At 64.1% G+C, this 23,839-nt stretch overlaps 4 protein-coding genes across 4 annotated transcripts; 1 reads left to right on the top strand and 3 right to left on the bottom strand.

The window, feature by feature from the left end:
* Positions 1–416: 416 nt before the first annotated feature.
* On the bottom strand, positions 417–1,358 carry BXZ73DRAFT_77736 (uncharacterized protein; the record flags this gene model as incomplete). Its single annotated transcript, XM_048022726.1, has 7 exons — positions 417–443; positions 467–517; positions 569–599; positions 655–722; positions 776–1,018; positions 1,080–1,173; positions 1,252–1,358. The coding sequence occupies 7 exons, from the start codon at positions 1,356–1,358 to the stop codon at positions 417–419; spliced, it is 621 nt and encodes a 206-aa protein (XP_047877785.1).
* Positions 1,359–3,527: 2,169 nt separating this feature from the next.
* BXZ73DRAFT_77735 (uncharacterized protein) lies at positions 3,528–9,939 on the bottom strand (the record flags this gene model as incomplete). Its single annotated transcript, XM_048022725.1, has 15 exons — positions 3,528–4,079; positions 4,170–4,615; positions 4,687–5,103; positions 5,152–5,668; positions 5,793–5,882; positions 5,951–6,005; positions 6,065–6,203; positions 6,260–6,468; positions 6,867–7,097; positions 7,153–7,855; positions 7,946–8,503; positions 8,561–8,717; positions 8,761–8,974; positions 9,024–9,725; positions 9,785–9,939. The coding sequence occupies 15 exons, from the start codon at positions 9,937–9,939 to the stop codon at positions 3,528–3,530; spliced, it is 5,145 nt and encodes a 1,714-aa protein (XP_047877784.1).
* A 2,155-nt stretch (positions 9,940–12,094) lies between these two features.
* On the top strand, positions 12,095–13,105 carry BXZ73DRAFT_47230 (uncharacterized protein; the record flags this gene model as incomplete). The annotated part of the gene is made up of 2 exons (XM_048019841.1): positions 12,095–12,939; positions 12,997–13,105. The coding sequence occupies 2 exons, from the start codon at positions 12,095–12,097 to the stop codon at positions 13,103–13,105; spliced, it is 954 nt and encodes a 317-aa protein (XP_047877783.1).
* An 830-nt stretch (positions 13,106–13,935) lies between these two features.
* BXZ73DRAFT_77733 (uncharacterized protein) lies at positions 13,936–22,720 on the bottom strand (the record flags this gene model as incomplete). The annotated part of the gene is made up of 22 exons (XM_048022724.1): positions 13,936–14,090; positions 14,114–14,295; positions 14,640–14,949; positions 15,240–15,497; positions 15,559–15,667; positions 15,727–16,279; positions 16,362–16,468; positions 16,638–17,656; positions 17,714–18,274; positions 18,686–18,863; positions 18,988–19,074; positions 19,114–19,308; positions 19,450–19,561; positions 19,608–19,860; positions 19,992–20,137; positions 20,192–20,386; positions 20,454–20,490; positions 20,586–20,908; positions 21,009–21,654; positions 21,764–21,898; positions 21,994–22,364; positions 22,470–22,720. 22 exons carry the CDS (start codon positions 22,718–22,720, stop codon positions 13,936–13,938), a joined length of 6,183 nt encoding a protein of 2,060 aa, XP_047877782.1.
* Positions 22,721–23,839: the final 1,119 nt, after the last annotated feature.

The raw sequence follows: 23,839 nt of genomic DNA, 5'->3' as shown, positions 1-23,839 counted from the left end.
GCGCTGGGAGATATCCCGAGCCTCGGGCTATCAGGGGCTATCGTCGACGACCTTTCTGCCCTCCACCGACGCCCTTCTCGTCCTTCCTACAACGCTGGTGGAAGGTCTGCCCAGCTGAGGGGAGACTACACCACCAGGAAGCTGGCCCCAACTGGGCTTCTCCGAGGGGCGACTCATCCGCAGTTCCAGCTGTGGTGATCCCCAGGGTATCTTATCGCACCGACCCGGCGGAGAGACTGGGGCCGCGGTGCAACTGAGCCGCTCCGGAACGTTCAACCCCCGTCTCATCCGCCTGCCCTCACGTGCTGATCACATCGGCTGGACAGATCCCCGTTTCACCTTCCTGTCGCTTTTCGGGCGCTCGCTCCCTGGTTGGCGTTTCCAAAATGCAGCTCGTATTTCATTATATACCATCATTACACACATCGAACCATGTCTTGATTCTATATTATACCAAGCAACTTACCACACTTGTGACCTTTACTATGTCGTCTCCGATGGAATGATGAAGAGAACCCTGCAACACTGTATGAGGATCAACATCAATCCAACCGAAGTGTAGACGTACCAGCTGCACATCAAGCCCGGGCACGTTCAAGCTGTATACGGATCTTGAGAGGACGCACCCCACAGGCAGCGCGTGTTCAAACTTACATGGGCTCGTTGACGCGCCACTTGAAGTTGAACGTTTGAACGGCTTGTCGCGGCAGATGTTGGATGTGCTTGGGTTCAATGGTCAAATGAGCACGGAGTGGACACGAGAGGATGGACACACCGTCACTGGTCGCGTTTGATCTTCTACGGCTTGCATTCTGGCGCTAGGGTTTGCGGGCGAACATGAGGTCGTATGAGGTGGTAGCATGTGCATGTTGCGGATGGGACGAGCAGTGCGGGCGATGCGTGTCAAGACACGGACGGGGCAGAGACGGGTGGATGCGTCAGCACATATCGTCTGGGGTGCGTGTCGAGCCACTGTCCTGGAGGGGGATGACTGCAGGCGCGGGGGCGCGAAAGCAAGCTGCGAGACGGTTTGGTTGGGTGTATTGAAGCAGAGAGAATGTGTGGTGGAGTCGACTTACCAGACGTTTGGTCTGCGGCTGCTGTGCTCGGTGTGGTGTGGTTGATCCGCGCATTCTGGGTCTGATAAGCACAAGATTGGGAGCGCAGGTCGTCCTGAGGTCACAGGGATAACGGGTCAGCATGGAGTTTGCATAACGCATACCACGTACCATCGGGTCTGATCAGCTTCACGGTGGGGCATCTAGTGCACTGGCAAGCGTTTTCGGAAGATCACTAAATCCAGATCGTGAAGAAAAGAGGGGATCAGACGGCATTGCAGAAGAGGGGAAGAGAGACATGGTGGCGGTTGGAGGAGAAGACACGGGCGTCTGTTAGCAGTCACTTTCGCGGCGCGAAGTCCCGGGCGCCTTTGGTCTCTCGAGTCTCCAGTCCCGTCGGGAAAATACAGAGTCTGCGTCGTCCGCGTTGTGAGTAGAACTGCTATTACATGGCTATATAAAATTGGTGGAGATATCCTGAGGAGCCCTGCAGGCGATCCAGGCCTCAACCCTGTGTGCATGAAGATTTTCGGGAGTAGAATCGGGGCCCGAGCTGTTCCTGCCACTGGGCTCTCAGTGCCCCGCCGTTCATCTGGTTTCTACGGCTTTCCGACATCGGTGTGACCTTCTGGAAGCTGTCCTGCACGTAACAGACGACACCGCCCAACACATACTGTGTTACTGAGTAGCGCTCGCGTCCCCCGGCGATAGCCGCGTTGCCGTCTGTTGCCGTGCCGTAGCCCCAGGCGCCCATGGTCCTCAGGAGGAACCGCGGCGCGGCGCGGCTCTGGAGCGACTCGGGGTTTGATCTGGGTTCCACCTCTGTCTGGCTCGTCCTCAGCCCCTCCTCAGCGTTTCAGTCCAGTGTCATTATTGCCCGGACACCCGCCGGCCATCCGCAGCATCGCCGTCGTCCTATCAGCTCATTAACACTCCGTCCCAACCCATCTCCGTGATCCTCAGGCCTATTATCTTGCTGGTGGTGTACTGAAACCCATGCTTGACTCTGCCACACAGGAGCACAGCAAAAGCGCAGGCGCCGACTCTGCATTTCGACCCCCAAACCGTGATCAGTCACTACGACGTTCTCACCTTCATCATGCTTCCGCGCCCAAGATGCACCCGACGGTCATCTAAAGCCTATCCTTTGTCAACCCGTATCCTCACTACCTCAGCTGCCGCGTACAGCCCCTTACGCGAGTACTCTAGCCCGGCCGTGATGCTGTAGTCAAACGGTGAGCTCTCATGGCTCCTGACTCAATCATTGTCTGATCAACGGCGCGCAATTTGGTGGATAGAACTCGTTCGGCGGGATCTTCCAGCCGTCCCGGTGTTTTCCCTGTCAAGATCTGTCTTCACTGGACATTTAACACATCGGTTTGTTCGGATTGGAGCGGCTTCCGTCCGCTGCCCTGCCATGCGTTGACAGCCAGCGCCATGTCGCTTACGCATGGTCTACCAATGGACAGACACACACGCAACCTGATACATCCGGGCCCTCGTTCTAGAGGTGTTCAGCCTCGTACCAGGCCATTCCACCTACATGAACCGCGCCAGCTATCCTCACCTCCCTCGCGCTCTCTCTAGTTTGTCAATGCAACACGCCACCGCCTCCTGGACTGCCCTCTTCAGCGTCGACGGAGATCATGCAGCTCTACACGCCCTCCTCCGTGGCCTACACGAGCCTGCAGCCTTCCCGCGACTCCACGCAGGTCACCCCATTCGAAGGCGAGCCCGGCCTTGCGAGGTCGAGAACTGAGGAGGCAGTGAACACACGACGCGCACGAGGGCCCGAACGTCGTAAGACTCGCATTTCGTCCACCACGAAGCTCCCAACTTGAGCTCATGGCGGCATCTTAGGTCCAACGTTCAAACCTTCAGGGTTCAGGCGCACCTCTTCCGTGCGCGCCTGCACTGTCCGCGGCTTTTCGAGGACCACAGCGCAAGGGCGTGGCGGACCGCTGTCTGCCTCACCGCACTCCCTCGCCCGCACCCGTACGTCGGCATCCCAAACCGCACAGAGGTTCAACGTTCAACCATCGAGCCGGACGAGCCGTCGCCACACGCGGCGCCGTCGACGCACCGCGCCCCACGACTCTCCCCGGCCGCACGGGTGACAACAACGAGGACTCGCAAAAACACCCACACGCTTACCGTCTGCAGCGGGCGCTGCGTTAAGTCCTCGGCGCCGTCGCGGTCTCGTCCAGCGCCGCACGGGGCGCCCAAACGCACGCATTCGAGCCGGCGAACCTACTACCACGCAAACTGTCCTGGCCAGCCACCGCCGCTTCGCGATTCCCCCGCACGACTCTCAAGATCCCAACCTCCAGCCAACCCTGACGCCACGCGCCGTCACGCTTCCGTCAGCCCGCCCTCTCGCCCGCCGCCCTGCCCGCCGCGCGCGCGCAGATGGAACCGTCGCGCAGAACGACGGCGACGGCCGGGCACCGCGCCCGTTCATTCATTCATTCATAGCTCGCCCGCACGCGGCACCGCGCGAGGGGCCACGCGGCGCGAACCCCTCCTCGAGGCGCGCCGCACCGCGCGGTGCGCACGGTCGCGCGCGACACGCGGCGGGTTGAGCGCGCGCGAGCGCGAGGGGGGTGCTTGCGCGCGACGGGAGAAGGACGAGGGAGCGGGGGAAGAAGACGAAATGGCACAGCGCTCAGCGGTAGGCGCTTGGGGGAGCGCACGCACTGCTGCATTCATTTTCTGAAGGCGCCGGGCCCGCTGGATCTTGTCAAGCTTCGTGCACGCTGAGCGCTGAGCGATAGGCGATATCTGCTCGAGCTTCGCTGTGTGCCGCGCGCGCGCACGCAGCCCTCGAGAAATCAAGAAAATGCTGCAGGCGGCGCCCGAAATCCGGCTGCCATCCAGTGTCGTCCTTCTCGACCGCCTCGACGCCTTTCTGGCCTCGCGCGAGGGGCGCGTTCCTTCCTTTCGTCCTCCCATTCGCCTGCTAGCGCCGGCTCGCCCGTCGTCGCGCGCTCGTGCACGGCTTCTGGCGCCCCCACCCGGCGGCTGGACGCGGCCCCATGACATTGATCGCGCAAGTCCGTATGTACGAGTCGGACAAAAGGCTCTTTCGCGCCCCCTTCACATACAACGCACGTTCACCACCGCCTTATCGCCTTCCTCGCACTTTCCAGACCCGGGCCCCACAAAGCAAGCCCGAGCACACAACGGCCCGTGCGCGCTCGTCCCAACCCCCAGGCGACCGCACCGTCGGTCGACGCCGCACGCCCCGATGCCGACACCCCTTCCCACCGCGGCGCGCGATAAGCCACCTCGAGCCCGCCGCCCCCGCCGCCGGCCCCGCCGCGAGGCGGGCGCGGGAAGCCTCCTGGCCACGCTCATCAGCCACGAGGAGACGAGGGCGCCTGCTCGGGGCGCGCCCGCCGTCGACGACGCGACTTCGCCGCCGCGTGCGCCGACGGCGGGCTTCTCCCGAGCGTCGCTGGGAGGGCGCGGCTTCCCGCGCGCGGCGCGCGGCGGGCCTGCCGCCGTGCCGCCGTGCCGTGGACGACAATAACGATCAGGCCATCCCTCCCTGCGGCCTGCCGCATGCATAGTACTTATCGTGCAGCCGCGTGTGACATTGAATCTGCGCCGTAAGCACCGCACGCACGCCTGCCCACGCCGGGTGCGTTCTCCGCATGTCGCCCGTCCGAGACGGGCTTTGCGCGCCGTTGAATTCGTCGTCGTCGTGCGACTGAATTCCCGTGTCGGCCGTTTCCGCACGTCGCTCGACGCGGCTCGTCCCTCCCCCCCGGATGCGGCAGCGCTCCGCCGCGCTCGACCGAGCGGTGGCGCTCTCCACACCCCCTGCGCGAGGCGCGAGCTGCTGGTACGAGCGAGCGCAGACGGGTCAGCTGCCCCGAGGCGCCCTTCTGGCGTGTGCGGCGCGGGCGGGCGAACGAGCGGGCTCGGGCTGGAGGGGCCGGGGGCGGGGAGCAGGGAAGGTCGACGGTCGACGCAGTTGGGTGGAACGAACTTCCGGTGCGAGCGGAAATCGCGCTGTGGTGGCGTCCGAGGCCGACTGGGGCTGCTCGAGTGTTTAATGTGCGGCGGGATCGGCGTCACGGAGGCTCACGGAGGTCGCTCATCATGCATCGACGCCCGGGGAGGCGGGGGTGACCCTGGCCGGGGGCTGCGCGGACCAGGCGGGCTCTCGAGCGCGTCAGGTTCGAACACGATCGGCGGGGGCGGGGGAGATGAACGTGAGAGGCGATGGCGGTGCGCAGTCGGTGCTCGCGCTGCAAGTTACGCCTCGGACGGCGTAACCGCCCGCGCAGAATCGGTCCATGACGCTCGGGATCGTCGAGGTCCGTGAATGCAAACACGCCGGAAGGTACCAAACCCACCCAGGGCGTCGCGGACAGGAGGTGGGCAAGTGCCTGGGCTAACAACATCCGACGTTGGAGCCCGGGTCGAGCATCCGCGGATCCATGGCCTCGCACTCGGACGGTGCATACCGTCCCCGCAGCGCCCCTGGGCGATCGTGCTCTCCCTCCCTTCGGCTGAAGCCTCACGGAGCAGGGGACTCGCGCGCCTACGGGACTCGCAGGCGCCAAGAACGACGCAGAGCCGCAGCGCTCGGCGCTCACAGCCTATCGACAGACAGCAGCTCTGCAGCGCGCGGCGCGGCCTGCACTGATGCGCGAGGCGGGTGGGTGCACCGTGCAGGAGGCGGGGCGGGTCCCCCCCGTATTTTATTCTGATTTCTTTACGTACTGCGGCTCGGCTGCGTCCGCCCCAGGCGCCGAGCTCGGAACCCGGGAGGCCTCTCCCCTGCAGCACTCCACTGAGGCTCGACTGAGGGCGCTGTGGGGGCCCCCGCATGCGGTACGGGACGAAGGCGCGCGAGGGGGGAGCTCAGCGCTCAGGCGTACCGGTGACTCGTCCCCGTTGTCGCCATTCAGTGCCCGGCGCGCCGACCCTTCTCTCCTGCACAGAACTCGCTCCGCGAGGACCCCGCGCGGAGCACAGACGGTTCGCATCCGCACCTGTTGTGCGAGGCGCGCCGCACGGGTTGTTGCTGCTCGACGCGGTTGGGCCGGGGAGCCCCTATAGCCTGGGGAGGCGAGCGGGACCGCATCCGCCGGGACTGGCACCTTTTCGTTTCAAACTCCGAGTTTCGTGTCTCTCGGAGAAAGTTGGGTAGTTCGAGGTGAGTCGGGGTGTGGTGGGAAGGAGCTGACTGGCGGATGATTCAGCGGGGCTGGAGCAACGCCCGGTCGGCCGATGGTGATAGCGGGCATTATGTGGTTCTGCTTTGGCAACGCGACACAGAATAGAGAACGTAAAAGGAGAGAGCAAGGCCTTGGACAGCAGGCTAGAGGGAGGGGCAGGCGGGGGCGGCGACGACGACGGCGACGGCGACGTGCGCTGGCGATGGCGCCCGTGTTGCCTAAACCAACATCGAGATAGCCGGGGACGCGGATCTCGATTAGTGATGCTAATCGGCTTTCCCCGCTTGTCCGATCCGATCCCTCCATCACACTCCGTCACAACTACTCAACGCCAGCGCCGCTCGTCCGCGGCCTGGTGCTTGCTTTGCGCCTTCTTGCGCTCATAGCGGCGCACAGCGGCCATATGCCTTGGCGCGGAGATGAAGCCTTGGAAGCTCTCCCTCTCGTCCTAGGCTCCCACGCAGTCCCATCTCGCGGAGTCAGGTGGCCGTGGGGCTCCGACATGCACAATCGGAGAGCACAGACGTGAGACAAAGAACGGGACCTGCGCCGCGAGAGGTCTCATCCCAGCGTGCACTTCGCTCATTGTGGGTCTGCATCGGTGCACGCCGCACACATGCGTTCTGCGACTGCGCCCGTGCGCTCGTCGAGCAGCAGCTGGATGTTGTGCCACTCTGCGTGGCCCGCGCGTGCGAGCACAGCCCCGGGGGCGACGTCGACAACAAAGCAGGACCGGATGCCGATCCGCACTCGCCCGTCTTTCATCTCGATGCGCTCACGAGGGCAGATCGTCCGCCGCCGCGCTCCTCGGATGCTCGCGATAAGATGAGTGATCACCGATAACGCGCTGTGGCCCGCCTTCCGTGTGCGTTCTGCCACTGGACCGCAGCGCACGAACGCACCGGGGCACAAGGGAAGGCGGGCGTGCTGCAGACGATCCCCCGCCGCGTCCATCGATGGCACTCGATGCGTGCGCCGCGCTACCTGCCGCCAAAGCAGGCCGCACGCACCCCGGCAGAACTCCTAAACCATCCTCGTCCGCACCCACCCACCGACCCCGCGCCCGCCCGTCTTCCCCCATCCAGCCCTCCCTCTCGCACGTGAACGCCCCCGAGGCCCACGCAGCACGCCGCCGTGCGCGGGGGGCAGCGTTGATCCTTCCCGTTTCCCGCACGCGTCGGCAGGAGGTGTCTCCCAGCGCGGTCCGGGTACGCGCGCATGCGCAGACGTCGGACGAGAAGCAGCCCACGCGGCGCACCCTCCGACCGCGTGTCGGAGCGTACCACGAACCCTTCCCCGTTCGCGCGCCGCCCGAACGTGCGTCCCGCATTCGCTCGACAGCCCTTCTTTTCCCCCTCCTAACCCTAGGCCCGCCCTCGTCGGTCGCGTCCATGGGATGCATGGATCCATCGGGTCTTCCGCAGGCGCCCCCCACTTCGAGACGCCCGCGCGTCGCGCCTTCTTCGCTCGCGTTGCGCGTCGCGCCTTCGGTTCGCTCGCGGCGCGCGCCGACGCATGTGCCGATCTGCAGGCGACGCGCGCCCGGCGATAGAGATAGAGTAGAGCGACCCGCTCCCCAGCTCCCTGGCCCCCGCGCGCGCGCGTCTGCGGGGGGGCATGCCGCAGGCGCTCGGTGCGGGGTCTATACTAGGCGCCGCCGGTGCGTGCAGCCAGCCCAGCTGCAGTCTCGCGTACTACGAGCGGCGTAGCGACGCGGCCGCACATTGCACAGCTGGACGCTTTGCGACCGCACGCGGTCTGCGCTCCCCGGCGGGCGCGCTCTATTAGCAGCTAGCTGACGCCGCGCCGTCTGGCCAGCCCGAGCCAGACCTCGCCGTCGTATATACTCGCAAGCAGCTTCGCGCGATCTCAAGCGCTCTAGAACCGTGCGCAGAGCTGTGCAGCGGAGCGTCGAGGCTCGAGAGCATCTAGGCGTGCGTAGCCAATGGTATCTCTCGAGGCTCTCCAGACCGTCGCGCGGCGACCGCAGAACACGAGACGATCTCCCCGTCCGCTTCCAGTGCCCCCGCAGCCGGTGAGCACGCCGCTCGAGCCGAGCGCCGCACGCCCCGTTAAAAGCGCCCGCGGTCGAATTCGCCGGGGTCGGATGGGAACGCGAAGCGTCGAAAGAGCGCGCAGCTGATAAGATACTGCACGCCGCACAGGGGGAGGCACGTCCAGCGACGCTGCAGGCAGAATCGCACGACGCCGTGGGCAGCTGACGATGAAAGACGCGCGACGGACGTGCCGTCCCTATTATAATTATGCTTGCACACCGCGAATAGAACGGAACGGTCTGTGTGCGCGCACCGGATGCCCAGCAGTCATCCGGACGGCGGGACACCCACGCGGTCCGGATGTCCACCGTCGCCGTAGCAGGACCCACAAACCGCACGCAGCCACGTGGAGCGCAGACGGTGATGAAGTGCAGTGCGAACCTGCGCTCCGTCGAACCAGCGAGGAGCACCTGTTGGTAGCCCGAATTGTGGACGGAGGCGCGGCGTGCTCACGCGCCGCACGACGAGCGAAAAAAGCCGGCCGCGTGCTTTCCGAGCATTCGCCGGGCGAGGTGCGCGAGCGCGGCGGCGTAGCGCGGCCCCGACGCTCGTCCGCGCAGGCGGAACGGTTCGCAGGTGATCGCACGGTGGCCGTCCGTGCTTTTTGCGACCCAGAGGGCTCGGAACGAGGTCGGGGCGACGCTCGAGCTCGGGCTCGAGGCATGTGCTCGCGTGGCCGGACGTCCATGAATCAAATGACAGCGGTATGTACATACCACCTGAAAACCGCGACAGCTTCGCTGCCGGAGTGCGTGAGTGCGTCGGAAAAAAACCCTGCGCGTGGCGTGAACCTTGCAATGAAGCCCTGAGACTGAGTACTCGAGTCCAAGCGCGAGCGAAAGTGCGGGGAAGCGCGGCCCCAGGGTTTTCCTCCTGCCGTTCCCCGCTCCAGGGAGTTGCGCACAAGGGGTTGCGCACAGGGCTCACGCCGGGGCCGCACGCGGGTGCGGGCCCCGGGCCCCGAGCGCACCGACGCCCACGCCCGCGCGCCGTCGGCGAGTGCGGGGTAGGGCGCGAAGGAGCGGGCGTGAGGGGCGGCTCCCGCGCCCCGTGCGCCCCGACTGCGCCCGGGCTCGGGCTCCCATGCTCCCCGCCGTCGGGCCGGGACCGGTACCATCGGGCGCGTTCGCGCTTCGGCGTTGGGGCGCGGTGGAGACCGGGCGTCGCGCGCACCGTGGCAGTCGGGCCTCGGGTTTTCGGCGTCGACTCGGAGTGCGTTGAGTGCTTCTGGCGCCCGGGAGCTTGAGAGTCGGAACTCGGAGGTCGCGCGGAATGTGGGTCGGAGTGGATTCAAAATCGTCTGCCGGCTGATGACGAATATGATTGTGTGGAGGATGCAGCACCGGCCTGGGCGTGTGTCTGTGAGTGAATGTGTCACTGTGTCAGGGCCTCCCCGGACTTGACAGGAGGTGGACGTCCTGACGGCCGATCGTGTTACACCCTCCCCGCAGCAGCATGGAGAAAACACTCATCTTACCATGTGCGGCATCGCTCCCATCCCTTGAACGCCGGAAACCGTTCGGCGACCAACTCGCGCCGTCCGTTTCGTGGGCGCACTGAGCTCGCGTGCGCGTGTGGCACGGGCCGAGGCGGTGCATCCCAGCAGTACACATATCTCCTCTCCCCCGGCATGCGGTGCGATCCGAGCGAACCAGATACAGCGCGCGCGGCGCACCTCGTAGGCAACAGATACGGATATGCGGGTGTCCGGCCATCCTCAGTTCGGACACCGCCCCGAGCCGTGGCCTCGATGGAACCTGTTCGTGAGCGGCGAACGGCAGAGGTGCTCACTCACGGATGACGCAGCCCAGTCTCACCTGCGCCACCTCTCTCTGTCCGCCCCGCACGGGCGAGTCAGCACGCGCACGCCACCCGCACGGCGAGGCGCGGAGGAAGGCCGGCCGGTCTGGCGCTAGCCCCCCGGCATCCGCCGCCAGGCACTAGAAGCGCCGGGATTACGAGCGAAGGACGGCGCGGGGCGTCTCGAGGCGGGGGATGAGCGAAGCTCGAAGGAGCGAATGGTCGACGCGCTGCATGCGTGCGTATTTCGCATACACGCAGCACACACTAGGTGGCTTCTTATGTGGGTGCGCCCTTGTGTTCGAGGTGGGGCCGGGGGCCGGTCGTGCGAGGGGGGGCGAGAGGGGCTGAGGCGAGGACAAGACCGCGAGAAGACGGAAGAACTCGAATGAAACGAGCGTTCATTCCACGTCGGACGACAGTCATAATGGTGCGCTACGCGTGATACAGCGAGTGAGCAGCCATCCATGATCTTGCCCCTCTCGTTTGAATCTCATTGATGTGACTGGTGACGGAGTTTGGACGGCTGTCGGGTTGCAATCAAGAGAGGCACGGACGGTCTGGATTGCAGAACGGCGTACCTGATGTCCTCCAGGGACCGGTGCTGCCCTGGGGTGATGAAAGTTCTCTATGAAGGCGTCTGTTCGCATTTACGCGTTGAACATGGATACAACATTCGCTCCCGGGAACAGACCGCAACAGACGCAAAACAAGGGGCGCGGTATACGATGTTTGCGAGCATTATGCAGGGTCGATATCTCGACGGTGTGCGCGATATCCGAATGATGGAAGGCTGATATTCTAGGCCAAGCCGGGAATCCGAATCATGCGGATGGGTTGAATGGACGGAGGTGGAGGCGCGTCGCGGGTGCGCTTTGAGCACCGGTGGCTGACCAAGCAGGAGGGAGCGTCGAGCACCGGACTGTGGGGGACAAGAAGGCGAAGGAGCTGGGCCCCGGTGGAAAGGCGTCCGGCCGAGGAGATCGGGGAAGCGGGGTCGGGCGGTAGTGCAGCTTCTGCAGTGCGTCCGCTGGCGCCGGGCAGGGGTCGAAGAGAAGGCGGGAGAGTTGGAAGTGGAGGGGCAGAGCACACGCGGTGAGTCATGGGCAGGGGATGGAGAGAGGGCGGAACACCGAGGGGTGACTGCATCTCCGTAAGCACTGCAGACCAGTATAGAGAGAACCATAGCAGGAGTTGTCATATCTGCGATCGGACGGTCAGGCGCTGGGAGAATACGAATCGTCCAGTGGCTGAGTCAGGCCAAGGGCGAGTAATCATCGCGCGATCCATGGCGACTGGGAGGCCACCCAGGCGGACACCATCCCAGAGTGAAGCCGGAGAAATATTCGGATGGGGGACAGTCGATGATGGTTGCAGGAAGGGGCATGCGCATACGCGTCGCGGTCACGTGCGGCACATTCGTCGGCGTACCATCGGACCGAAGATAGTCGGCGGCGGGAGGAAGGAGGAGGGTTCGGATGGGAGGTCAGGAGGGTGGGGGTGGCAGAGAGGGTGGGATGGCAGCGGCAGGGCGGAGAGGAGGGCGAAGAGAGGGGAACGAGGGCATGGCGTGGCCGGAGAGTGTGCCAGGACAGGCAGGCGCGCAGCCAACGGGAAATGGGGGCGTGGGAAATGGCGAGATATGTCGGAGTGTGAATGGAGAGGGCGGGCGGACGGTGATCTCATTGTGAGATCTGGCGTCGGTCGTGCTGCATGCAGGCGCCATCGCTATAAAGGGTCGGCCGGCCTCGCCTCCATCCTCTTTCCCCGTCCCGTGTCCCCGTCACACTCGCCCCGCCACCCATCCCTCCCTTGGTCTGAGCAGTGGTCCCAGCCATCAGACAAGGCCACTCGGACAAAGCACCTCCTCCCTCCCGCGTATATAGCCTCCGCCTCCCACTGCCCACTCCGACGACCACCCAAGTTCGTCTGCCCATATAAAGCCATCCTGAACTTGAACATCCCTTCCCCACATCCCTCCCCAGCCATGTACGACTTTCCCCTCCCCGCATCCACTTCCCTCCCTCCCTCCCCCCACAAGTCGCACAAGCCACGGCGGCGGTCACAGTCCCCGCTCCCCGGCCTCTCCACCCTCCTCCCAACCCACCACTCATATCATGACTACTCGCCTTCAACGCGCGCCTCCGATGTTTCGCGTCTCCTCGACCCCGCGTACGCGAGCAGCTCTTCCTCGTCATCAGCTAGCCCGTCCACTCCCGAGTCGCAGACACAAACACGCGCGTACGTCGACCACAACGGCGACTTCCACGACCCCGACTACCGCGACTTCCCAATCATCCGTCCCCCCTCGCGCAACAACAACGTCAGCAAGCGGAGACGGAGTTCGGGCAGCGCGACGCGTTCGCCAAGTCGCGAGCGCTACGCGATGACCCTCTCCCCGCCACGGCCGAGTTGGGAACGCGACTGGACACAGGAGGTGGACGAGTCGGACGCAGAGGACGATGACGAGGCCGAGAGTCAGTCACACTTTTCGCACTTCGCCTCGCCACAATCATCCCCGCGCAAGCACGCGTCAAGCGCCGTCCGCTCCTCCTACACCTCCACCTACTACTACTTCCCCGACGCCGCGCCGACCTCGAGTCCGTCCGGTTCCCTCGAGGATGAGAACGCGCTTCAGCTGCACGAGTCGCCCTTCGGTGACAACGCGGCGGAGCTAGTAGAGGAGCCGAAGCGATGCGCTGTCTTGGTTCGGCAAAGGTCGAAGCCGAAGAAGACATCTGGTGTAGAGATGCAGACGGAGAAGGCTGCGGAGTCCGCGCCTTCTCTGCACACCGTCGACGAGGTGACAGAGGACGATGAGCATGCGACAACGTGAGTATCCTCTTCGCTTCCACGTCATCCCCAGAGCCTGACCGTCTCCATCCCCAGACCGACATGCTCGCTCGCCCTCCGCAGGCAATGGCAAGCGGTCTCGGTGCGCGTGCGGTTCGGCGTGTTCCACGCCAAGCGGCGCCTGCTCAAGCGGCACACCACATAGAGTTCCTCCGGGTCCATTCATCTCTCGCTCTTCATGTGGCGCACAGGTCCATTATGCGGCAGCCCTGGTCGACACGGTTCGCGTGCGCGTGGACACGGAACACAGTCGATGTGCGCGGTCTCTAAGATCTGAGTTCCCGCCCGGCTTGTGTTCGTCCGATACCCCCAGCCCGGGGCGCGCTGGAACGCCTACCGACGCGTGGAACACACTTCCACACACGACTCTCGGTCCCCGGCCTACGGATCCGCTATCCTTATGCACTCAATTCTCGTCCATCTCTCTTCAGGATATCCCACCGGAGCGCACGCTGGCTTGCGCATTCGCGCGACCCTGTGCGCGCTCCCACGTCCCCTTCCCACGCGTTCCACCCTTGCATTTCCAGTGCTCTCATACGATGGACAACGCTTCGGACAAAACGCTGCTTCCTCTCCATGCTCATCTATCTCATCTCCACCTCACGCACACATGTTTATCGATCGTCCGCTCACGCTTTCCCTCGCACGCACTTTTTCACATCTCTCTCATCATCTTCTTGCTTTCTCAAACCCACACGATATATTTTCGCACCGGACCGCCCAGTCGCGCGTCCATCCCGGGTTCGCTCACGTCGCATTTCACGTTGTACCGCATAGGATCTTTGCACGTTTTCCATCACGCACCACTATCACGCATCGAGAGGCCACATGTAGGTAGCCTAGCAGTAGCAGCAGCAGCAGCAGCAGCAGCATTTGTCACGACGACAACGAATCGAACGAAAGTTGAAATAGCAACCCCTCCCGTGTGCATTAAAGTGTGACCACTTTCTTGTGCCTTTTCGCGCCCGATGTGTTTCAGCTCTCAGCCTCATCCCCGGCGCCCGCGCCTCCAAGCTGGCCCCCCTCTCCCCCACCACCATCGCTCGCCACTCGGGCGACCGACCCGGGGGGATCGTTCCTGCGCTCCGCGACGATCGAGCCCAAACGGAGCACGACCGGTCCGCACAGACCTGCTCATATGTATGATATGTACTACCACTTCGCGCGCCACCCCCGCTCGCGCCGCGCGCCGCGGCGATCGCCGCGGCACCGTCCACGTACGCCCCCCTTCCCTTCCCCCCTCGCAAGCCTCCGAATGCTTGCTCTCCCTCAGGCCTCAAGGGCGGGCCTCGGCGCGCATCCGACCCCCTCGGCCCCTGGCGTGCGAGTTGACCCCTGCTGCGCGGTCCAGGCACTGCGCTCGGCGGCCTTCGTCTCCTCGGACCTCAGGCCTCAGGCCTCAGGCATTCCCGCTCAGTGCGCAGGGCAGTTCGCGGGCACGACGTCGACGTGCGCTGCATCTCCAGGGCTCGGTGCGCACGTGCTGATATCTGGGCCCCCGCGCGCGCGAGCGGCCGCGGCAACTTACTAGACGGAGAAACCAGCTGCAACCTACAAGCTGCGCGCGCGGGCCGGCCCGCGCCCCGACGCGCGAACGTCCGCGAACGTCGCCGCGAGCCCTCGAAGCCACGGCCCCCATCGGCAGAGCGAAAACCGCTCACGAGTCACGGCGCACGCACTCGAACGCGGTCGACGATCTGGGACGTGCCGGGCTCGCGGGTCGTTCGCGGGGCGCCTGGGCGCTCGCGCGGACTGCGAGAAAGGCCGACGGGTGGATCGCATGGTACGCGTGGGGCTCTGGGGCTCGAGGCGCGAGCTGGAGCTTGAATGTTCGGACATTATGCATTAGACTTGAGTGTTGTAAGGGCCGGATTCCGGAAGTGACCGGGTCGGAGCGCTCGCCAGTCGTGCGGGGGCGATGGCGCCCAGGTGAACCTCGAGGAGGCGAAAGGGCGGGCGCGGTCGCGGACATGCCCAGGGGAGATGAACCTGAGAAAGTCGCGGAGGGTTGAGGTTGCGAGATTAGATCTCGAGCAGCCCGGGCGGTCTCGGGCGCGCGCGCAGATGGTCACACGACGGGAAAGGCCAGATGGGAACCGCCGAAATAGGACGTTCACCAGGCTGAGACCATGTTCCATGTCACTGTCACGGTCTCTGGCGAACACCAGACAAAGACCAGGAATCATGGTCACACCATGGTCTCAGCCTGGTCTCCCTGCGCAGTGATTATATAATACAGTGCGGAGGGAGGGGGCACTAAATCGGGAGCGAATGAGTACCGCAAAGGGGTGGAATTTCCCACGTGCGGAGTAGGCGTGTGTTGATAAAGCATACTGGCGGAGACCAGGCTGAGACCATGGTGTGACCATGATTCCTGGTCTTTGTCTGGTGTTCGCCAGAGACCGTGACAGTGACATGGAACATGGCCTCAGCCTGTTGCAGGTCTGACTCCGACGGTTCCCATCTGGCCTTTCCCGTCGTGTCATGCAGGCCGCGAAGCTCCGACGAGGGACGGAGGGGCCTCGGGGGCTCGGGGGCTTGTGCGGCCGCGTCGATTGGTGCACAAGACGCATGAGCACAAGGCACGCAAGCACGTACGAGTGCGCATTACAACACGCTCCGTGCGCTCATCAAGGCCTCGCTCATCGACGCCATCGCCGCCAGATCCGAGGCTCGCGGGCTCGCAGAGGTGCCCGGCTCGCAAACGCTGTGCTGTGCCTTACTCATCCGCGCAAGCGCGGTGTGGGCCGGTGTGGGTGCGCGCACCCCCAGCCGAGTCATACGTGGGCGATATGCGGTATGGAGCGAACGGTCAGCCGAGTCATAGTACTTGCGAGCGTGGCCCATGGCCCGAGTCCCGGTCGAATGAGAATCCCCGTCGGCGATCGCGCACATGCAGTACGCGTACGTGCGCGATGTCCCGGCCGAAATGTGCGCAGGGCTATCGCGCCCCCGATCGACCGACCGTCCGTACGAGGGCAACGCTTGCGCGGCCTCTCCCCGCAGCGCAGCGCAGCTCGACCGGGCACGAGACGTGCACCCGCGCGGACGCGTAGTCAGAGCTCGGGTGCCGCTCGGACGACGCGGGCCATCGCTGACCCAATCGCTCTCACGCTCCCGGCGCAGCGGCTTCCCGACTGGCACGGACTCGGACAGCGACCCGCTGGAGCGCCCCCCGTGGCGGGTGGGCAGTTCGCGGCCCGTTCCGTGGGTTGCGGTCTTCAAGCTCCGCTCGAACTTCGACCTCGTGGGAAAGCGGGATGGACGGATGCGCCGCAGCCGCAGGTAGTGTTGCGATAGCTCGGCTCGGCTCGGCTGGCTGCGCCAGCCGGGTCATTTGGCTGTCAGCCGGGCTGGGAAAATCGGCTCAGAACGAGCCTCCCACGAGGGGAGAGCTTGACGCCAGCAGCCAGAATGGACTGATGGCTGAGCCGCTGGAAGAGCCGGTCTTGGGCGCCTCCTCCCAAGACGGAGGACCGGCTCTTCCAGAATATTTCCAGCTCGCTCGCTGGGCGCCCAGAGAAGGGGATTTATGCGAACTCTCTTATATGTTCCTGCATGACGCAAGCGTAGGATTGGCAACGAAAATATATTTATTAGTACACTACTACATAGTGGCAACAGCGGGGCAGGTGGAAGCGGAGGGCCGAGACAAAATAGGAGGCAAGGCAGCTGACCACAGCTCTACCAGCGCGCACAAGATCGGAGGAGGGCGACATAGAGGGGGCGAGGCAGAGGGCCGGGATGGGGCAGCGGGGCAGTGGGACGCGGTGCTCCGCCCGCGCGGGTAGCATGTGCTCGCGCAAATGAGCGGGACGCGCGCAAGAGCGGAGGAGGGCAAGACGAAGGAGAGCGGGGTGGAGGCAGAGGGTGAGGAGAGGACGCCGTGCCGAGCCCGCGCGAGTTGGATGTGCGCGCAGAGCAGGACGTGCGCCAGAGCAGAGGAGGGCGAGGTAGAGGGCGGCACATACTCCGGAGGGCCGCGACGAGGTGGAGGAGGCGGAGTGTGATGCCGAGGGCCGCAACGTGGCGGAGGAGGGCGACGCGGAGGCAGAGGTGGGCGACACGAGATGGAGGACCCAGAGGAGGAGGAGGGCATGTGGGCAACGTAAACGCGGGGGACCCAGAGGCCGGGGATGCGGATGCGGAGGACGGCAACAGGGAGGGCTCGCGAGAGGACCCAGACTGAGGGCCGGAATGAGGCGGACAAGATGGTGGGTGAGGCGAAGGCGGGCGACGCGAAGGTAGGCGATACAGATGGAGGGTAACGCAGAGGTGTGCAGAGGCGGACGACGCGGAGGCGAAGGAGGGAGGATGCGGGCAGCGCGCAGGTGGGCGACGTGCAGGCGCAGGTGGGCGACACGCAGGCGTAGGTGGGCGACACGCAGGTGAGCAACGCGCAGGAGGTGGGATACGCACAGGCGAACGACGCGCGCGAAGGAAGGCGACGCGAATGAGAGGGTCGAGGGCGGGGGCAGCGTGGATGGGTGAAGCAGGAGGGAGTGCAGGAGGGGACTCACCATAACAAGGGCCGCGGTACATCGCCGCGGCCTCCATACCCGAATTTCCATACTGAGGACTTCCGGATGGAAGTCCTCGTACAATGTGGATGCGGCCGGTGAACCGTGAAGGACGGCATCAAGGTCGAGGTCGAGGTCGGAGGCGGAGGGGAGTTGAACAGTCAGGTGACATTGAGCTAACCATTAAATTGTTAATAGTTGTGGTGTTATAAGTCGTAGCTTGTGTAAGTAACTTGTAGTTATCAAGCACCCCGCTTGATCGGACTCGACGTCAGATCTGAGATCTGAGATCTGAGACTCGACTCGAGTTTTGCCTGCAATATGGGTGTTTGGTCGACTTTGTCCAATCGTCCTCCTGACAATCTTAAAACATTCTGTGCATCGTGGGCACATATAAAATGCAGTCCTATCATCCTCCTGTTGCTCTGTTCCACTACAAAGCATGAATATTTGTTGTGCGGCCAGCGCCAATTGAAAAAGGCGGCTCATGGATGGCTTGGGCGGCTTGGCCTCGGCTTTGGTAATAACAGCCGAAATCGCAGCCGTGGCTCGAGTTTTGGCTTTCTCGCAGCCGTCCTGAGCCGAGCCAAGCCGAGCCAAGCCGAGCCATCGCAACACTAGCCGCAGGATGCCGCGGACGCGGCCAGCGCGCCCCAGCTCCGAGCTCGCTCTCAGGGTGGGGAACGGGACGCGTTTGGGTTGTGTTTGGGGGCGACGGACGGGTGATTCGCGCGCGTACGCGGCGGTACGGTGCCTGCCGAACGATGCTGGTGCTCGCGCGGAGACATATGGGGCTCAAAGCCGTCCAAGGGATCACTCGGGTTCCCCCAGACGACGGGGCGACGGACATATCGCGTACGCGTTGGCTTGTCCACGTCGGCGCGGGAGGGTCAGGGTGATCCGACATCACGGTGCAATTTCGGCTAGGAACCGTGTTTTACGAGCGGCGCGCTGTTTGTTGTCGGGTGTTGTGATGCCTCTGCATCCTGGGTTGAGCGCGTGAAGAGAACAGGGACTCTGACAGGGAAACATAGACCTCGAAAGGGCGGCGCAAGTTATATATGGTGTTGCTCAAATTCACGCCCCGCCGCGTCTCACGAAAGTGGGCAGTGTTACGCGTCCGACGAAGGCAATCACAGGAGCCGAAGTCTTGCCGAAGTCTACGTCGACGCGCGACGCTCGACGCTGACGTCGCACTGACGCACCTGGCAACCCCGGCGACTCAAAGCAACCCAGGCGTTCCCGCGTCGAGCCTGTCCGGCGGAGTGCAGTGGGCGCTAGGCGGGAACGCGTGTCGTCATCGCGTTCATGACGCGTGACGTCATCGCAAGAGCACGTCCAGTCCGCGACGCGCGCCGTGTCCAGGCCCGTGTGTCGCCGCCTCTGCGATCGAAAGCAGGCTCCTGGATACGATATGCTTGCGGGGGTGGCGGGATGGCGGGGTCTGGGCGGGACGCCACCCCCGCACGCAGACTCAGTGGCTCTGCGAACGGCTCTGACGACATACCATACGTATCTGCGGCCTATCCGGGATGGAGCGCGAGTCCTCGTCCGCCGATTCGCTATACCGGCGCCCGGTGCGGTGCGCGGAGACCTGCGCGATCCCTTCTGGGCAACACATACCTATACCTACGCAACTCATGCCCAACCCAGCTGCAGGATCATTCCAGGTCTGCACCGACCGTTCCGACAACCGTACGTTCCAGAAGAGAAACCGCCGCCGACCACCATTAATTTCCCCCGCAGCTTCACTCTCCGCTCGACCTGCAGCGTCGGCCGGCCGAGTCGTCGTGGCTGCCGAAAACCGTACGTCCTTCTCCGCGGCGACCTGTATTGGTTTGCCGAAAACTCTCGCACGTACCCGGTCGCTGCGAACCCAGCACGTACACCGGTAACCTTGAGCTTCAGCCCTCAGGCCTCAGGCTTCAGTGGCCGGGCCCGAACGACGCTCGAACGAGCATGCTCACACCTCGCCCCCGCGACGCCACCAGGCCGCGCGTACTACTCCCACCCGTTCTACCTCCCCTCCCCTCCTCTCCCACCTCATCCGACCGGGCTGCCAAGGCTCCCGCGCCGAGCACCTCGAGCACGACCGCGCGTATGCGCACTAGCGCCGCGCCCTCTCACTCTCCCCCTCCTCGCCCCTCGCCCCTCGGAGCTCGGTAGGCTATCGCATTTCGTGCACCCACAAATAGCACCTCCGTCGCCGCCCCGGGCGGTCGTCGGCCTCGAGGGCGGGTCTGCAGACGCGGACGAACACCGACCTGCGGCGGGACGGGCCGGGGCGCGAGGCGTCCGAATCCGGACGACTCTGGGGGCACGGCGCGCGGCGGCGTTGGCGCCGGCCTAATTTCCTCCCCAGGACGCGTCACTTGGTCGCCTCGTCCGAGGCGGCTCGAGGCGGGGATGGGAACGCAGATAGGGGGGGGGCTCGCAGGGAGTGCGGTCGCCGAGTGGTCAGTTGGTCCGTCGTTCGTCTTCGCCAAGGCGTGCCGCCTTCACTCAGCAGACCTTTCTGCGTGCTCGTGAATTCGGAAAGCTCAACCGCGGCAGCTTCACAGACGCCCGGGCGCGCGCGGGTTCGAGACGCGGGCTGGCCAGAAGCTGCGAACGTTCGAACGTGCGGATTCCCATGTCCGCCTTCGCCGCGGCCATGGCTCGCGGGGCGTGCGTGGGGCGCAGCCCGTCACGAGCGCTCCATCCGTGCGTACAGGACGACGTCAGCGCGCAAGGCAAGCCGGGTGTCTGCCTCCCGGCTCGGACTTTGCTGGGAGTGGACTGGGTTCGGTGCCTTGGAATCGTCGAGGTCTTTCATGACTGTCGGCGCCCCGCTGCCGAGAATCGCCTCAGCAAGTGCTGGTGCGCCGCAGCCCGATGCACGTCGGCGAATCGACTGCGGCTCGTATCTAGGTACGCCCCGCACGCAGCACGCTCATATGATTGAGACTCCGCCACGACGCCTCCTGCGCACACATCCAGACATCCGCCGCACTACGGCATACGACTATTACTATGTGTCGCGGCGCAGAAGGCCAGCCACATGATCCTAGGGCATGCCTGCCTCGCGCCTCGCCGTGGCCTTCTCTCCCTCCTAAGTGCACATACTGTGTGTGGTAGACCCGTCGCGCGCAGTCCCGTGGACACACAAGCGCGGCGGACGACCCGCCGAGCTGCCGAGCACGCCTGCCGCGCGGCCGCGGCGCGCGACTGCGTTTCCGACGCTCAAGCTATAAGCACTCCCAGTCTCCCACAGCGTCGCCGCAGGCCGCGCGCGTGGACAGACGGCCGAATTCTCTTCTGGACGCTGGGCGTGCAGATATCTGGGACGCGCCCGTGTACGTTGGGCATCTCGAAGGGGCGCCGTCCGGACCGAGGTGCGGGTGGCATGGGGGGCGATCGATGGGTGAGAGGAAACCACTTTGGCAAGACTATTAGCTGTGTGTGCATGTATGTGTATGGGCGCTGCAGCGCGCAGTGCGCGATCGGGGCGGTGCGATGGCATTGGATTGGATTGGGACCCGGACGCACGTATGGCTGACTCGGTTGTGGACGCGGCGTGGAAATCCGAGGACGGGTCGGCGGAGCGCCGCGCGGCGGGCCCAGGCGGCGTGGTGGTTGACCGCGGCGTGGCGGGGGCGGCCTCCCCGCACGGGCGTGTTCGAGTCGCGGCGATCCTCGGGGGCGACGAACGGCCGACGGAAGACGGGGGCTGGCGCTGGGTTGGAGCGGGGCGCTGGGTGCGGAGGTGGTCGACTGCCCCGCGTGGGGCGCGCGCGGTGCAGGCGTGGCCGCGGGTCGCGACGACGGCCGCGCGCGCGCGCGGAGCGAGAAAGCAACGGTGGGAGCGGCGCGTGTGACGGGGCGGGCGTGGGTCCGGCGAAGGTTACGTTGATAGCGGGCGGGCGAGATAGGATTGCGGTTGTGGCGAATGAAAGCCGCGCCGGGTGGGGGTGCCTTCGATCTCGGGTGGTTCCCTGCGGGCCGGGCGGGGTCGGGGAGAGGAGGGGCACCTCAGAGGTGCCACTGCTGGGAACGTGAAGGGCCCGAGAAGGCGGGGGTCGTGGACTGCGACCGCGATGACGACGATCGGCGTGTGTGCCAGCATGGGCGGCCGCGGCGTACGCGTCGAGTGAAGAGCAGCTCTGGCGGACCAAGCGAGCCCAGCGAAGTACGCCTGGGAGTCTAGAAACAAAAGGCGGCGCGTCTGATAAGGCCTTCGATGGTGATTGTGTGGTGTGAGTGATGTGACTTGTGTGCACAGGTGTGAGATAGTGGTTACTCACCTGAGACTAGAGGTGCTTCGCTGTAAAAAATACACGTAGCTTTGGCGTGTCTTCGAAGACAGACAGCACCATTCAGCAGGGGCGGAGAAGCAACAAATGAAAGCGTACGAAGACGCATGGATGGCGGGAAGGAGGCTTACAACACAGTGATGGTTTCACAAGCGAATTTGCGCTAGAACATCATTCAGCGACGTGACGCGAGTATAGCCATTGTCCTGCAGAGCACGGACACATGAGATGCTGCCGCAGAGGGAGCGTATTTCCCAGCATGCTGTAGCTGAAGGAAAGGATGGTGAAAGAGACAAAGCATCGAACACATGGAATGGACGAAGTCCTCGCCTTGAAGAGCCGCGTCTGTTGCATGATGCATCCCAGCCCCAAACAAAGCTGTAGACGGCAGTGTGGGTGCAAGGGCAGAAGCTGAGAAGCGGAGTCAAGCCAGAGTGGCGAGAGCAAGCGCGCCGCCGCGGAGTCGCGGACACCAAATGCGCTGCGCCGACCAGGCGCGCCTCCTTCAGACTCTCTCCCATACCGCTCCCATCTATTCTCTTCCTTCAGTCTCCTCCGCGCTCTCATCGAATCCCAACACCTCTTCCGTGCCCTTTTATCATCGTGGTGTGCACGCTTTCAACAAGGAATGGCACGTTCCATTGGTGTCGCGCTCGTGGACAGTGGATTGGAACAAGGCTTTACGCGCGCAACGCACACCGCAAATATTAGGACGAGGGGCAATTGCAATGCGGCCTGGGTGGGGTCTTCAAATAGGTGCGAAATCCCCCCGCGCAATGGTCCCGCGTTAACATGAGCGTCGCGCACGGCGCGTAGCCCTCTCTCACGACGGGAGGGACCAGATGGTGAACGCCGAAACAGGGCATTCGCCAGGCTGAAGCCATGTTCCATGTCACGGTCACAGCCTTTGTCCGGTGTGCGCAACACCAGACAAAGACCAGGAATCATGGTCACACCATGGTCTCAGCCTGGCCTCGGTGTAAGGTGATTATATAATAGAGCGTGGAGGGAGGGAGCACTGAATCAAGAGCGAGTGAGAACCACAAAAAGGTGGATTTCTCACGAGTGCGTTAGGCGCGCGAGACTGACGGAGGCCAGTTGAGACCATGGTGTGACCATGTTTCCTGGTCTTTGTCTGGTGTGCGCAACACCAGACAAAGACCGTGACCGTGACATGGAACATGGCCTCAGCCTGGTGAACGTCCTACTCCGGCGGTTCCCATCTGGCCTTTCCCGTCGTGTCTGTATTCCCATCCACTGACACTTCCAACCGTTCACTTCCTTCCTATGCTTCTGAGAGATAGTCGGACTTGGAGGCACATGACATCCTTCCCAACCGTGCAACAACAGAATGGAGTCTGTGCGCGGTACCCAATCCAGATGTGCAGCTGGGTCCTCTACCTCCGCATAAAATCATACTGCTATGGACGGCTCCTCACCACGAAATCCGCATAGCGCGCGTACCCACGTGTACCATTCGCTGCTGGACCGCCACCCGTGATTTCGCAGAAAAACAGATGGCATGACGGGACATAGGCATGGAAGTCATGATTATGGTGAGTCCCTGCCCTATATCAGTCCGACCCGACCCGGCGTATCTCGCGCGAACTGGTATGACTACTGCTGCTCGCGCTCCTCGAGACTGGCAGCCAATGTGGGGGCGAGGCGCGCGCGCGCGCACCGCACGAGCCTTTGTGGACCGCGCGATGCACGTCCGAGCGGCGCGCATATAGTTGCCTAACCGTGGTGTATAGCGACGTGCAGTTGTGCAGCGCACAGGACGATGGAGTGGGACTTAGCATCCGCTTCCTCGCTCTGGCCTTGATGCTTGCACGCAAATCGTGAGGGGTTTACGAGCTGACATCCTGAGTAGGACGAAACACCGATGACAGCCACTGGTCAGCACAAGCTCCATGCGCCAAATCGGTGACTGCGCGCTCCCTCGGATTACCTCCGTGAAGTCGTCGTGACGAGCGAACTGCTCCGAAAACATAGCGAGCCGAACAAGTCCTCCTATGCGCTCTCCATGCGCTGGGCTTCGGATATTTTGTTGCAAGGGTATTGTAC

This window comes from Epithele typhae (genome assembly GCF_022376455.1).
Source record: "Epithele typhae strain CBS 203.58 chromosome Unknown BXZ73scaffold_25, whole genome shotgun sequence".
Classification (NCBI taxonomy): Eukaryota; Fungi; Basidiomycota; class Agaricomycetes; order Polyporales; family Epitheliaceae; genus Epithele; species Epithele typhae.
Note: the sequence above shows the minus strand (reverse complement) of the source record. Positions and strands in the feature narration are given on the sequence as shown.